This window comes from Falco peregrinus, chromosome 2 (assembly GCF_023634155.1).
Source record: "Falco peregrinus isolate bFalPer1 chromosome 2, bFalPer1.pri, whole genome shotgun sequence".
NCBI lineage: Eukaryota > Metazoa > Chordata > Aves > Falconiformes > Falconidae > Falco > Falco peregrinus.
The window spans coordinates 120373293-120389134 of record NC_073722.1 but is presented as its reverse complement, the minus strand read 5'-3'; the positions used below and the strand labels follow the sequence as shown (position 1 = coordinate 120389134).

Below are 15842 nucleotides of genomic sequence, written 5' to 3'. Positions count from 1 at the left end.
GTGTGGCTATCTACAGACAAACCAGACCCTATTAAATGCTGCTCCACGTACCCAGTAAAGCGGTGAGCCTGCCCACCACACGCTATTAAAAGGTTTTTACCTTGTGTAATCCATAATTGTGTTCAGCCTGTGTGCTATTGTCAGCACTGTGCAGTCTTCAAACTGGATCCTAATTGTCATCTGGATAAGATCATCCGTCTCGAGATCGATAGCTGCTGTTGCTTCGTCTAGGATCAAGATTCTCGTCTTGCGAAGAAGCGCTCGTGCCAGACAGACGAGTTGTCTTTGGCCAACGCTGCAAGCAGAGACAGAGCTTTCAGAAACGAGGCCCCGCTGCCCATAGCTCTCCACCGCTCAGAATCACTTGTGCTAGAGCAGATTGCTCATCAGGTGGAGCTACCGAACAAAAAACCCCGGTATTTGGTCCGTCAGCCCTAGAGCCCACAGATACACACAGGCAGCATTACGCAGCTGGTTTTAGCGTAGCTGTTCACTTACTGCCTGACCCAGTGCTGCCAGAGCCAACAAATGCCCCGTTTCTATCACTGTGACAAAAGCCAAGGAGACTAACGATTACAATGCTTCTGCCTGAGTTTTCAGAAACACAGTTATAACAACACTGTGTATACACAAACTTTTTTAAAAAAAAAAAAAGGTAAAAAAATGAAAAAAATGTTCTGAGGCTGTAAGTCCTTTCTACCTTCAAATAATATAAAATATATATATACACACACCTGGGCAGCCCACACTTCCTCCCCTGCTATAAACACACCCCAGACACAGCCCCCGAGTGTCTCTGCAGGATGAAGAAGATGCTGAACGTTCATCACACATAGTCTGGTCACACCACAGTCTCACAAGCCAACGCAGCACATCAAAGCACGGCATTTTGTCATCCCTTTTCAGGTCTTCGTGGGTTTCCCAAATAATAATGGAACACAAAGATTGCTAAAGGGTCAGTTTAAACAGAGGACTCTTACTGAGCACTGCAGTTTTATAGATGTTACCATGGCATCTCCCTTCCTACCAAACCATGTTTAAGGGACTGCCTGTGCCCAACAGCCTGTCACCCTGAGACTTCTTTCTTTACTGGTAAGACAAGATTTTGGTTTGGGAGAAATTCTTCCCAGCAGCAAAGAAGAATCAGCTCATTCGTGGCAGAGGCAGAACAGCAAACAAGTGTTTGAGCCTTCATGGTTTTCTTGAAACACGAATGGGCGGCTAAATCATTTTGGACACAACAGACCAGCGTAAACCTGTGCTCAGGTGTTTCTCACTGTTACAGCTGAATGAAAGCTCGGTGTATGTTTCTAGTCCAAGCGTTCCATACCTAAGATTTTCTCCACCTTCTGAGCATTCATAGTCCAACATGGATGGCTGACTGCTGACAAACCTCTTCAAATGAGACAGTTCAAGAGCTTTCCATATTTCTTCATCTGAATACTTATTAAATGGATCCAGGTTCATCCTCAGTGTTCCAGAAAAGAGAACAGGATCCTGGATATAAAACCAACTCTCATTAGACAAGTGCTTTAGCTGTTTTAAGTACAGATATGAGTTACTGCTTTGAAGTCACGGTTGCATTGCAGGTAGGCCGCCTCCCAACCCCATCCACTCTGAAAATACATGACGTTATACACACTTAAAACTCACATTCCAACTTATAAAGATGGTTTATCCTAAACCCTGTTTCATCACCCAGCATCAGCTTATAAGGTGGCACAGGACCACTTAATGTAGAAGTATTTTGTTTTTCTGAAACAATTTTCTGAGTGTAACAAAGCATTTTCATCTGTGGCTAAGCCCTTATTTATGGTTTGCCAAGCTGTTAAGAGATCCTTCCTTTACTGTGACACACAGAAAAAGTACCTGAGGAATAATTGTTAGCCTCGATCGAAGGTCATGCAGACCAATCTCTGAAATTTTCACACCATCAATTTTAATTTCCCCTTTTACAGCTTCCAGGATCCTAAAGAGACAGAGTGTCATGGAGGACTTCCCTGCTCCGGTTCTGCCAACAATTCCGATCTACAACAAATTGCAGGTTTAACAACAAAGCGTACAGTTAAAACAAAACCAAAACCCAACAAAGAAGCCCCCAAACAAACCCCCAAGATTCCTCTAAGAGGTTTGATGCAAGATCAGAATCTAAGAAAGAATTTAAACATCGCTCCCTAGAAACCTGGTGTCATACGTTGTAACATATATATTGCCATTCCCGTCATCTGAATGATACCGCATATAAATATGTACAGAGGTCTAGAGCCATTCTACATCACTTTGGGCGATTAGCTCAAGTACCCATGCTAGGAGTCCAATCACTCAAAGACAAAAAAATAAAGGCTTTTCAGAAGGCAATTCAGACTTCATCGTGAGCATGTGTTATCTCCATTCCAGGAGGTGGTTTGATTGTCATCCTGTTTGCTTAGTATAAGGATAACTCTCCTCTCTTAATAACATGCCACGGAGGACTTTTCCCCTGCTAATTGTTCTGTCACCAGCATGAAAACCCCAGAACTTTCAACTGAAGCATGAAGAAACGAATGCCCCAGAACAAAGACAATTTCCTGATTCAGGAAGCAAAGAATGCCATTTCCTTTCATGCCAAAAATTTCACAGGGAAAGCCAGGGAGTGGAAAAAGTTGGAATTCCTTCTCCCATCTGCACTGCTTTAGAAAAGCATTGTCGTCACTGAATTTTTGTCACTTGTGCTGGTGCCTCCTACGTACAGTAGCCTGTTGCCAAACTAACTTGGAAAGTCCAGAAAATCCTACGGATTGGTCCTACTGCTTCCAGCCTGGAGGATGCTGGTACACCGACAGCATGGTTGTCACTGCTGGCTTCTGCAATGCCAGCTTGAGTAGGTCTCCACCACTGCGGCAAGTGTGCTTGCAGATCCTGTCCTCTGCTCTGTGGTTGCCACTGGAAGCCCGGAGCAAAGTGCTAGTAAGGACATACAGCTGGTAACTCACCTTTTCTCCACCATGCACTTGGAGGTTCAGACCCTTCAGCACTAGATCCAAGCCCTTCCTGTACCGCACTGAATAATTCACAAACTCCAGCTCTCCCTTGGATGGCCAGTCTTCTGGGGGACGCTTGCCCTCAATAATCCAGGGAGCCTAAGGAAAACAGAAGTCAGAAATGCCTTATATAGGTTTAAGAAAAAATAATTCAAACTCAGATACAAACATCAACATTTGTTACTAGAAATATATCTGATAAATCAAATCTCAGTATCAAATACACTTGTAAGAATAGGGAAAAAACATGGATTCCTAAATACCCACACATTTTAGTCTTTGTTGTGAAGTTTACAGGAAAAAAGGTCTGAGCATATAGGGCCAAATCCTCAATGGATATAAATTTATTTTTTTTTCCATTAACTCTAATAGAACACTGCCTGTTTCATGCCAGCTCAAACTCTGGCATGTATCATGCATCTTGTCTAGCTTCCTTTTAGTTTTGAGATTAAATACTTGATCTCCTGAACTGTTCACTGCAGCTCTTCTCAGATCCTCCGTTTCCTAATTCTTAGCCTCCCATCATGTGCACGCAACTAACAAAACCCAGTGTGTCCACAGAGCACCAGACTTCCCAGCATAGCTCTATCTTCCACTTTTAAAAGGTAGAGGATTGGATGATTTTCCTGGATTAGGCAGTACAAAGTTCCTAGAGATGTTCTTCTTATGGGAGATGAGGACTGATTAAGTTGATTAAATAGAAATAGTATTGAAAGCACGTGCATAGCCTGATAATAGTACTGCAGCTGTGCTCCCCAGCAGGATCACAGCACCATCCATGCAGGTAGGACCATGCACCAAACACTTCAAACCCAACAGGAGCAATATTCTGATGGTGAAACTCATCTCTGTTGTGCTATAGCCACTCACAGCAGCAGAAAATGAGATGCTAAGCACAAGCTGCACGATGGCAGTAATAATTTGGAGCTGTGATAGCATAAATTACAGTTCAGAGTGTGACATTTGTTCAGGTTAAATGATAACACTCTCAGAGCAGGAACTGTCTCTCAGGAGTCTAAAGAAAGACCATGTAAATATGTGCATTAAAATTTCTCCACGGTTGTTGGTGGGCATGCTTGATGCTTGGTAGCTGACCTCTGTTTCAGTTTCTGAATACTCTTTTATTCTTTCAACAGCCACAATGTTAGTTTCAAGTTCAGAAGTCATTCGGACCATCCAATTCAGAGACAAGGTCACCTTGGCGCAGAAAAGGAACAAAATGTCACCCACAGATGAACAACAGGTTTAATAATAACAACAACAAAACCAGACGCTGCTATTAAGACACGGACTCACATTAACATTACAAATGGAATAATTACCTTAGCATTGACATTAATACAGTTACTAGGACAAGAAGTCTACAGATAATCAGGTGCTCACATGGAGAAGCATATGCCTCCCACGGTGATTTAACAAATGGCAACAGAAGTTGATTGCAAGTCATTCCCCTAGTCATGGGTCTCACTGAAAACTGCTGACAGCAATCCTGCACACTGTACCTAAAAAGCTTCTGGCAATAGTGAGGTCATTAAATCTGATAAACTGTACACAGCTTGGGTGAGTATAGTTTATCTTGCCTATTTATGAATCCTACTGATCTGCCTAGGATTGCCTGGACACACTGATGTGTTCCGTAGCAGGTATGATGCAGGACATCTTAAGCCCATGCTGTTCAAATGACCTGTTTGTGGTGGGTGCACCTGACACTTCCTGAGCACCCTGCGTGCTGCTGCTGCTGCTGCTGATACCGGGCTGCAGCACAGCCTCGATCCTCCCAAAGTGCCCTGAAGTCCTACTGCACATGAGCTTGCTGATGTCTGTCAGCATTCAGTGTAATTCTCTACTGTTTCCAGACATGCCACAACTCATTTTTATTATTTCCTTATGAACTTCAGCTTCAACAAGCACTTAAATTATTGCTAATATATCCAATACCATCTACAAAAACGCAAACCCATCAATGAACAGAAAGCTGTAGTACATACCTGTAATGCATAAGATACTGAAAGTCCTACCAAACCGGCGTTTAGGCTGTTTTTACCAATCACAGCAAAAAGGGCAGCAAAAAGAACAATGCAGTTCCCCACAAATTCAACTCGAATGCCCAGCCACCTGGTAAAAAAGGCAGACGTAAGCAGAGCAGTAAATGGTGGCTTGGATCACTTATGCAAACACAGGATTATCTAAGTGGAAACAAGAGTTACATCCCTTTTTTTTACCTGTTGGATACTATGCCAGGATAGTAACTCTTCTGATTTTCATCCATCTTCACATCACTGATGTCCACAAAGGACTTCACTCTTCTATAGGCTCTGATGACACTGGCCCCTGATACTGTTTCTGAGAAGTGTGAGTAGACGGGAGATCTGCTCACAGACTCCAGACGCTTCAGCTGGCGGGAGGTAGCTACGTAGAATCGCTGCCATTTTTTGGAGAAAATTGAAGGATACATGAAATACTTTCTCTTTTAATTAACAGCGAAGCATTTTTTAAGTGAAGGATTTAAAGAGGACGGCTACTGATATACTTCAGCTCTCCAAATTATTCTCTATAATTAAGAGGTATTTCAAGAAAGTTATCTTTGCTTCATTCCACAAGGACTGGGTAACTGCAATTGCTATAAGTTAAATTTATCTGTCTCCCTTTAAATTTAGTTAATACACCCTAAAAAAATTAATCCATTTTTAGGACCCTCATTTTCTTAGAATATGAAACATGAATTTGCACCTCCATTGTCAGGTCTCTATTTACCATCTATAAAATAAGCTTCATTTTTGCTTAGAAGTCAATAAAATTGACGTTTTCTATTTTCACCATTTTAACTTCTCACCACCTTAAGAACTTGTCTATATGCCAAATATATACAAATATATACATGCTTCAAGTATACTGAGGGCCACTGCAGCTCTACCTCTAGCAGTAAGCTTATTTGTTATTACTTAAAAGCAAAAAAGGTTTACGCCTATTTATTTCATGACTACATCTCACAGGACATTTCTTTTTCTGCGAGAAGTAAATAATTTATGTAAACATGTGGTTTACTTTAGATATTTCAATTTTCCCCAAAATTCCTGTTACTTTTCCTAAAAAGAAACATGAGCAATGGAATAAGAGTCATTGCAATGGTAGTCGGACATTTTTCCAGTTACCTGAACAAAGAAGTACAGAATTGCCAGTGGAACTATAACGACAGCGAAGAGCGGAGTACTTGCTATAATTACAATCATCGTTGATAAAGAGGTGAAGAACGTTCCAAGGAACATCAAGATGGTCGGTGGGATTACTTCATCAATCACGTAGATGTCCTTTGAAAAGCGGTTGATGATTCGGCCGATTGGAGTGGTGTCGTAGAAGGACTGTGGGGTGTGAAATTTGTTCTCCAGCAGAGCGGCGTGGAGCGTCCGGGCCGCGTTAATGCCTCCCATGGCCAGGGTGAAGGAGCAGATGAGTACTATGAGGCCTAACAGGTAAAGAGGAGATGTGTTAACCACTGAACGTGATGCTCTTTGCATTTGTTTTTTTGCACTGAACATCGCATTTGTTTTGCATTTGCATTTGCACTGACCATTTGCAGCTCTTTGACTCTTGGCAGTTTCTGTCATGCTACAAGGGTTTTTTGCTTTACTGTATTCCCTGTCCACCCTTCTCTTACCATGCACATTAGCACTACGGTATTGTGGTCACTGCTGTCTAAGGCCCAGGAACATGTCCTGTAGGGTTTCACCATACTGTCCACCTGAGACAGAAGCACAACCATTTTCCCTCTGCTTTCCACAAACCTCCACAAAGACCTAATGCTACAACTTCACCCCAACCCTTCAGTCTCTTTTGCACCTGTTTAAATGTTTTCTCTCCCATTTACCCTTCTCAAGCTTTCATGTCACCTGTTCAACCCCAAAAGCGTGGAGCTGAGCTCAAATTCTGTAGCTTCAGATTGCACTACCTCTCTTGCTTAGGATAGGATTTGGGGGGCAATTTTGGCCCACCAGAAATTGGTGCCATGGCTTTCCCACCTAATTCCTCTTTGCTAAACATTGAGACATCGTGACTTTGTCTGGTCTCACCCTGCAAGAGGCCCAAGGCAGCATAGACTCCGATGCGCATGGCTGTGTTGTGCTGAGTCCCATTTACCACCGGCTCGTTGGTCCAGTCACTGAGCCACACGTTGGCCCCGATGGCGGCAGCGTTTTGACAGCAATATAGGAAACAGATCACTGAAGAAATGACAGGGCTGACAGCCTTCACATACTGCCAGAACACTGTTAGCTTCACCTGCAAAATGACACACCAAAGCTGGTTTGTACCACTCAGGCAATCAGGAGTTCAGACAGAATAAGAGAAGAAAGTTCTTAGTCACTGCTAAGTTCAAAACTGCCCAAACTCTAACACAGCACCGAGAACAGTTCCTCTCCCTGAGCCCCAGGACAGGGCAATGACTTTCAAAACAAGTCAGAAATTTCTCCAAAATACTCCTTTCCTCCATTTTGAGGAACTGTAATTTTGTTTTAGTTGTTAATACTATGCCAGAGAAAAAAGAAAAAAAAAAAAAAAAAAGAGGCTGATCAAATAGCAGCAAAGGACGGGTAACAAGAAAAGGAGCCAAGTTTTCCAGGCAAAAGAAGCAACTTGGCAGGCATATCAAGCTCAGGGCTACTTTAGATGGTCTAATTTAAGGAAAAGTGCTGAATATGCTTCCATTCCAGTGTCTTTACAGCAGCTTAAATGAGGTACCAAATGCTAGTGCACCCCAACAGGAACATAAACACATGATGCTTGGGGCAAAGAGAAAAGATGCTATTGTTAAAGTAGTGCAAAAAGGCAGAGACTCAGGACAAAACTCAGTCTCTAAAAAAGCATTAGAAGGAATAATTAAATGAACAAGTGTTGTTGATTAGGGACTTTGAAAGCTAAAATAATCCACAGAAACAGTTAATTACTTGTCTGTGCCATGGACCACATACATCAGACTAAACAGTACACACTGAGCCTTCCGAAGTGGAGGGAAGGGGCTTTAAACCTTCCTGCTTCTATTCCACCTGCTGCTCCTTTCTGGCCCTTTCTTTTACTTTTGTATTCCCACCTTCCCTTTTTTCCCCCCTTGTCTTCTCCTTTCCCCTGTTCCCATTTCACCCCCTGGCCCTGCTCAGGAAGAGTACAGCCCCTCCTGTGCCTATAAGCATAAAACGCTCTCGAAGATGGGCCGGCAGGTATCGCCTAGGCAGACCAGGCCTGCTGGCACACCGCAGGCAGCTGGCTCGTGTGACCTGCTGCTGTGGATCATCACATCGCCAGTGCTGCAGCTGGACTCAACAGCAGCCAAACAGTTTAAAAACTTCACAGTGCTGAAAGCTCTGCAGTGCAAGGGCAGGGCTGACAGAGAGCAGTGCTATGCGGTATCAGGTGACTGTGGCAGGAGCTGCAAGAGATATTTTTTTTTTTTTGCTTTTTTCCCTAAGTAGACAGCCCTTGCCAGGTGCAGAAACCTCTGCCAAAATCCCAAATCTGAACGATCAGTGGCCACCAGATTAATGCTTCAGGCCTGCAGTCGTGATTAATACAACACATTTAACAGAACTGGATCAAATGTAAAAATAAAAATGATTTTTTAAAAAACAGAAAAGAAAAAGGTAGAAAAAGGGAGGAGGAAATCAAACCATACCGTTCCCGTTTCAGTGGTTTCAGCCTGAATAAGTTTCTCGTTAAGATTTTTTCTTGGCAGAGGAGGCTCTGCTGGCTTCTTTTCACAGACTCTTCGTTTGGTTGACATTTTGTTGGGACATTCTCCTCCCTCAGAAGATATTACACTAAGCTGCCTAGTTAAAACAAAAGAGTTATTAGGAGAAAAAGGGCATATTGTGGCAGTGCTAAAGGAAAAGTGGGATGCAGCAGACTGGACTTATTCCCAGCTCTTCTGCCGAGTTTCCATGCCAGCCTGACCCACAGCTACGGGTGCTTGTCCCACCCCTCTGGGTGCTCAGTGATGCCAGCAATACAGAGCCTAACAAAGGCTGTGGCAGGGCTTGGGCTCTTCGATGAAGGCTTGTAGAGTCTTCACCCCACGACAGACATTTCAAAGCTAACGCCTGAGCTGCTTTGTTTTCCTATCAACAGTAGCTGGACAGCATCTATGGGTATGGTTTTGAAAACCGTTAAAGATTTGCAAGGTTCCCAACAGAAAGGGGCAATGCAAAGGGTTTATTTGTCACGCAGCTGGTAGCAGTTTAGTGTTGTGTGGGTGAACACATTCAGTGGTGTTACCTGAGAATCACAGCATTGCTCTAAGAAATTGGTTCCATTCAGATTATACAGAGGATTGCAGGAGTAGATGTTTGGTCTTCTTCGCATATTGCTCCACATTTATTTTCAAAAGGACACTAAAGCGATTTATTTATAAGAGAAAACTACGGAAACTAAAGCCCAGACTGAAAGGCATGTGGCTAACATCTTTTAGATGCGTTTCACCCCAGACGTGGACTATAAACACGTGAACCTCATGTTTACCTAAGAAACTGTTTGCGGACCTCGTTCGTCACTGGTTCATTATCTGCCAGATCAGTGTGGATGCTGAGGGTGTCTTCAGCTAGCAGGACTTCTTCCTCCTCCAGCACTGCAAGACAAGACCACACCTCAGATTTTCTGCTGAATAAAGCAGAAAGCACAGAAAAAGGCGCCTATACAAAGCAAGAAAATCAATACTGCAGCAGGAAAATGATAGTGTATAAACTCGCCCGTAGTTTTGCTTACAGCCCTTCTGTGCATCACTCCTAACTAAATTGCAAAGATTTTGAGGCAGGCGGGTGGCCAAATGCAAACATCACATTCCTTTAATGCACCAGAAACATTAAGCAACAGTGTCATAGTTGGTTCTCGCTAAATTCACTTATAGGGCATGCTCTAGGCATGGTCTTGGGATGGGGGAGTCACGTCAGGAACTACTGCAAGCCTCTGCTGTTGCTAGAAGATGTCATGCACATTCCTCTCTGCCTGTCTGGAGAGAAGCAATGCTGCAATCAAAGGGCGTGGGAACGCTGTCACACAGAGGAAGCATTTACCAAAATGCTTTAATCTTGTACCATTTTATCAGAATCAAACCCAGCTGAAAAGTAACCCAAGATTAAAATGCCATTTGAACTTTGCTACATGAAAAAAACAACAACATATAAACAGAGAAAAAATACCAGACTGTGGGTAGCCCCTTTGATAGCAAGCCCAGTTTGTTCTTGGCTACTCCATTTTCCTGCGGAGCTTGACCTTGATAATTGTAAAATAAATTCCCAACTTTAAAATAATTTCTAAGACAAGAATTGCTTTTTTCTGGGGCAAACCACATGAAGTTTGAAAGAAATTCATGAAAACATTTAGCAATAATACAGACCTGGCCATAGACAATAATCTTCACAGTAGTGCAGAAAGGCAAATGCCAGATTATCACGAAGAAGCAGGGGATGCTTCATACAGAGAAAATATCTGTAATCTGGCAGACAGTAGAAGACATGTTTTAAGAAAAAGCAAAAAAGCAATACTGTACTTGTTGGTTCATCCTCTTCAATGTCTTCATCAAGTGCATAATTTCGCAGGAATTCTGCAAAAGCCTTGTTTTGTTTCAGAAGGTCTTGGTAAGATCCCATTTCCGAGATTTTGCCATCTACCAGGACAACTATATGGTCTACCTGAGGCAGGAAGCTGATGCCATGGGTCACCAGAATTCGGGTCTGGATAGGGAAAAAAAAAAAAAAAAAAAAAAAAGAGATACACCCCCCCCCCCCCTATCTTTCAGTTGTCACTGTGGGGACTAACACTACTCAGCAAGCCAAACACTACCACATTTTCAGGACAAGGAGTGAGTTATCGTGTCAAGGTGAAATGCCAGGGGAAATGTGCCATCCTTGTTAGCCCAGTTAGCTTGGAAATATGTACATGAACTCACTGTGCTTCTTCCTGCATGCTGATATAACCATACAGGGAAGTAAACCAACTGAATTATCATTCGCCGTTTCCCTTATGCTAATTTTCTTTGCAGCCCTTCCCTTTGGAGCTCTGATATGGTCCGAGATCACAACAAGAGTAGAAGCGGAAGCAAAGAGATTGCGATTTTTTGGCTGCGTACTGCCAAAGACCTCTGTAAAACCAGTAAGCTGTTACAACTTCCTCACTGCACTGCCTCCAAGTAACAACAAGCAATACCAAGCTGAAAACCTTTACAAGTTTCTGCAAATGCCTTCTTTCTGGAGATCTCACAGCAGGGATTTTAAAAGACAGACCAGGTTTCTGCCTCTACGTGTTCTGACTAGATCACACCACTTCTGGGGATGCCAGAATAGCAGCTCACCACAGTCTACGCTCTGGGGAAAAGGTGTCCACATTGCCAATTAAACACAGAAATTCAGGAATGATTTGGCACTCAAGCCTTGGCAGTGAAATAGTTTTCTTGTCACCCATCAGTGTTTCTCAGTTTGTGTGCATTTTTAAGAGGATCTAAATGCCAGCTTACTTTCCCTTTAAGTACCCCATCTGGACCAATAACTTTGTCAAAGATGTGCTTTGCAACATGCGAGTCCACGGCAGAAAGAGGATCATCTAATAAGTAAATGTCAGAGTTGCTGTACACTGCACGAGCGAGGCTCACTCGCTGCCTCTGGCCACCTGAGAGGTTGATGCCCTGAAGAGAGAGAGAGGAGAGAACAAAACATATCACACAACAGCAGCTATGACTTTTCATGGCTCTCACCCAAACACTGGGATGCTAAATTGAAACATGAGACGCTGAAGAGAATAACCCGCTCAGAGCCAGAGCCAGGAACAGAACGCCTCTAAATCTGTTCACTGCCAAACTTCCACTCACCCAGCAATCTGGAGACAGAATAAGCCTCTTGCTTAATAAGCTCCTGAAGGGAGCTGTTAAAATGCAGAACTATAAAAAGGAAGACCATCAACCAGGATGTAAAATGCAAACATTCAAAGCAGGGCTGTGGCACCTGGAACATCTTCCACATCTCTCATCTTACATACACATCCACATATCCACCCCATTTCATGAAATCTATCTCAAATTTAGTGGCCTAGGAAAAAAATTTTCTTTGTTGGTAATCACAGATGTAAAAGTTTCTCATTAAAATGAGGTGTTAAAGGATGATCATATCACTTTTTTACTTGAAGTACGCCATATGTTCCCTCCCTTTTCATCACTACAGGAAAAGGAAGGACTTTATGTATTCTGGACAGATGCACTTTTACAATTGGACAACAAATGGAGGATGCTATGATCTTCCAGGGCTAGAAGTCCAATTACGCATCACAGTACAAACACACACAAAGTTAGGAGCAAGTTTTAAGTCCAACTGCCTTCCACAAAACTGCCCCACATATTTCACTATTGACTGTAGCAGGGATGCCATTGTAATGATCAAACCAAATCAAGTGCTGGCTTTACAGCATTCTCTCTTTAGCCAGAACAGGAATTGCCAACACATTCTGACCTGGAAAAAGAAAAAATTACCTTCTCTCCTATCTCAGTCCGATCTCCTCCTGGCAGCACTTCCAGGTCAGTTTTTAAAGCACAGGCCTCCAGGACATTTTGGTATTTTTGTTCATTAGGAGCTTGGCCAAACAAAATGTTATCTTTCAGCGTGGCATTCTGGATCCAGGCTTGTTGAGGCACATAAGCAACAGAACCCTAGAACAAGGAAGGAGAAAGGAAACCTCTGCCTTGTAACAAGCAGCGATTCATGCTTACAACTCTAAAATCTGCAGCACGTATATATAGCTCCTATTTGATATACATTCCCATTATAATAGATGTGTGCTAATTGCTAATGCACAGTTGATAGAATCAGGAAAGTTGTTTCATGCCACTGAAGTCATGTTCACGCAACTGAACAGGTGTGGGCAAACCCCAAATAAACATGCAAACAAGCTGCCATAGGAGCAAACAGCACTCCCTCTCCAGCCTGATGTGCATTATAAGCAATGGCAGAGTAAGCAGCACATTTCCATACCATCATTAAACAGCATCCTAAACAATACCAACCTTCACAGCCACTTCTCCTTCCAGCTTTTCCAATTCACCCAGAAGAGCAGACACCAGAGAAGACTTCCCACAGCCAACATGGCCCACAATGGCAACCAAAGCACCGCTGGGGACCAACAGATTTATACTGTGGAGGAAACAGGCTGGAAATTAATTAAACATTAGTTTACTAAAGACATTATGGGTCTTTAAACAAGGGCTGAAATACACAGTGACAAATAAGCCTGACCTCTCCCTGACTGTATATAGTAAGCCTAGCTTGGTCAATGGTCTTCTCCCTTTCTTATGTACAATCAACTGAAACCAGAACTGTAGAAGTAAATGGAAACCCAGCATTAATCTATCTTGTTGGCTGTTAAAGCAGTAGGGTTGGTAGGAAGACTTCCAAGAGCCTTCGCTCTGTCATATCAGTCCATCAGCACATCAAATGGTTAACAACCATTTTGAAAGCAGACAATCTTCCAGAAGTCTTTTGGGTTTTGATTTTAAAACCAAGAGCAATTGTACAAAAGTGGTGAGTGAATACATTCCATCTAAACATCTAAAAATGTTCAAACATCAAGCATCTAAAAAATTTCACTTTAGTACTGTATTTCCAGTGCTAGTAAATAGGGTTCATAACAACACCAGAAAACCCAAACTTCCAATTAAAATCCTACACTGTTTTCCCCACTATTTTCTTAAAGGTACTGCTTTAGGTCCTGGATTTGAAGGTAAACTGATATGGAAATGACTGATGGACACAGTCTCTTTGTCATCACAGTGCCTTTCACTAATGAAATCAAGCCAAATTTCTGTTTGCACAAATCCTAATGTAGAACTAGGGCTCTAATTCTTATGCAGATTTTTACCAAGCAGGTAATTGATGTTTTGAACACCACCAGAGGTTTTTTGTTTGTTTGGTTTGGTGGTTGTTTTTTGTTTTGTTTTTTTTTTTTTTAAATCAACATTCACAACAGGAAAACTCAAAAGCACTACAATTATTTCTTTCATTATTCTTTCCCCCTAGCTGACTTTTGCCTTACTGCTACTTTAGGAAGTTACCAGGTCATTTTTAGGCCCAGGTGGCTAGCAATTTGAGCTGGAGATGCATGGCTCTTTCTGAAATAAACCCCAGAACACTAAAGTCAACCTGGCTGCAGATTTGGTTGCCTGAAACCAAACTGGCTCCTTTGAATTGCTTGCAGGTTATCAATGTAAAACGTGCTAATATAATACACTCAGCACAGCAGCATGAGCTCCTCGGACTGAGAGCTCTAAGAATACTCACCAGGTTTCTGTGATTTTGATCTGACAGCAAAGCATAACATTAAGGAAGTATATGCTTCCAGGCAAATTTTATTTCTAGTCATTCAAATAGGCAAATGAGCAAAACATGCACCTCTGTAGTCTGGAAATGGCCCATCTACAACCACAGGGCTAAGTCTGCCATGAGACTTAAAAGAACAGACCACTGTCAGCACACCCAAGTCCAAACCCACATATCTTGACTGTCCTCATAATCCATCAGATCAATTTGATTTGTCCAATGCTTCAGTTAAAAAAAAGAAAAGTCTATTTAAGAAATGAATGTAGCCTTTCTGTCCTTGAATAGGTAACTGCCTAATGCTAGTCGCTGTGGAGTTAAAGCCTTACAGCACTGTTCTGTAAAGCCTAAACACCATAAGGTATGATGATTAGCTCCATGTTTTAAAAGCAGAAGAGATACACGTGATGTATGGAAATAACCTTGTCCAGAAGTGAGCCTGCAGATACGGCTAGACATCTTTCAAACAGACCTCTCAGGAGCCAGAAACCAGGAAGATGCTGTATTGCAATTGCAAGAAAGAAACCTTACTCTTTCAAAGATGGCTTAAGCTCCTTCCCCCAGCTGAACGTCCCATTTGTTACGCTGATGGCATGGCCTGTATGACAAAAACACAACAATAGAGAAGGCAGGAAATGTATTATACAGAACAGCACAGCTAAGAGACTGGCAGACAGAGCAATTGTTATTTACGGGTGTTTCACGTATACCGCAGTTCCCTTTTCTACTGGCATGGGAAGCACTGTCTCATGACTGTGGGTCACAAGACAGGCTTGTTTAGCGTGAAAATCACTGTTCACAGCTTAAACTATAGACTGTGAGCTTACAGACCTATGGAGCTGAAACCCTGTCCTGCTTCACCCTGCCCCGGTGAGGCTGGTCCCAACATCTGTTGCTCAGATTCCTCATGCAACTGTGTGCGCAACTATGCTTAAGAAGCCACTTTCAAGTCATCAGGAGACCACTGCATGGTGTTGACTTCAATGTATAAGATTAAATTTGCCTCTGCGCAGCTTTTTGCTTGCCACACTCAAAAGTTAACAGATCTGCAGGCTTTCTTTACCTCCTGGTGGGGTGGTGTATAACAGTAATCGCATGACAGCCACACAGCCATCCCTCCTCCTCCTCTGTCTACAGCATCACACACAAAAGTTTTGAATCACCAAAGTGCATTACATGAGAAAACACTTTTTTTTTTTTTGAGACCACTTGATTTGCTTATTTGTTTTGGGATGCTGTTTCCACCAGAAGAAATCAAAACTATTTACAATGTTCCTGAGCATTTGTGCAGTGCAAAAGGTTTGAGTCGGTCTTGCTGTCCCTAGTCAGTGGATACACTTCATTATTCAGCACTGTTAGCATCCAATCCATTGCAGATGCAAACTCAGGCCTAATAACTCAGCTCAAAGCTCAAAAATATAGTTAGAAATTTTTTTAATTTCTACATAGCCTGAACAACAAACACACAGTTTTCAAAGCAGCAGCC

The 15842-nt window shown here is 42.5% G+C and overlaps 1 protein-coding gene across 2 annotated transcripts in view; it reads right to left on the bottom strand.

The window, feature by feature from the left end:
* ABCC3 (ATP binding cassette subfamily C member 3) overlaps window positions 1–15842 on the bottom strand; it is a 50682-nt gene that overhangs the window by 1473 nt on the left and 33367 nt on the right. The window contains exons 15-30 of one of the 2 annotated variants that reach the window (XM_055796118.1): window positions 14888–14954; window positions 13051–13177; window positions 12520–12696; window positions 11515–11682; window positions 10552–10735; window positions 9525–9630; window positions 8683–8836; window positions 7088–7295; window positions 6173–6483; window positions 5243–5442; window positions 5009–5135; window positions 4116–4217; window positions 2973–3119; window positions 1870–2028; window positions 1331–1497; window positions 101–295 (exon numbers count right to left, since the gene is read on the bottom strand). In XM_055796118.1, the coding sequence (XP_055652093.1) occupies window positions 101–295; window positions 1331–1497; window positions 1870–2028; window positions 2973–3119; window positions 4116–4217; window positions 5009–5135; window positions 5243–5442; window positions 6173–6483; window positions 7088–7295; window positions 8683–8836; window positions 9525–9630; window positions 10552–10735; window positions 11515–11682; window positions 12520–12696; window positions 13051–13177; window positions 14888–14954 (2599 nt within the window). Of the gene's footprint in view, window positions 1–100; window positions 296–1330; window positions 1498–1869; window positions 2029–2972; window positions 3120–4115; window positions 4218–5008; window positions 5136–5242; window positions 5443–6172; window positions 6484–7087; window positions 7296–8682; window positions 8837–9524; window positions 9631–10551; window positions 10736–11514; window positions 11683–12519; window positions 12697–13050; window positions 13194–14887; window positions 14955–15842 lie in introns of those variants that run through there. The other variant, XM_055796119.1, reaches the window with a different exon arrangement.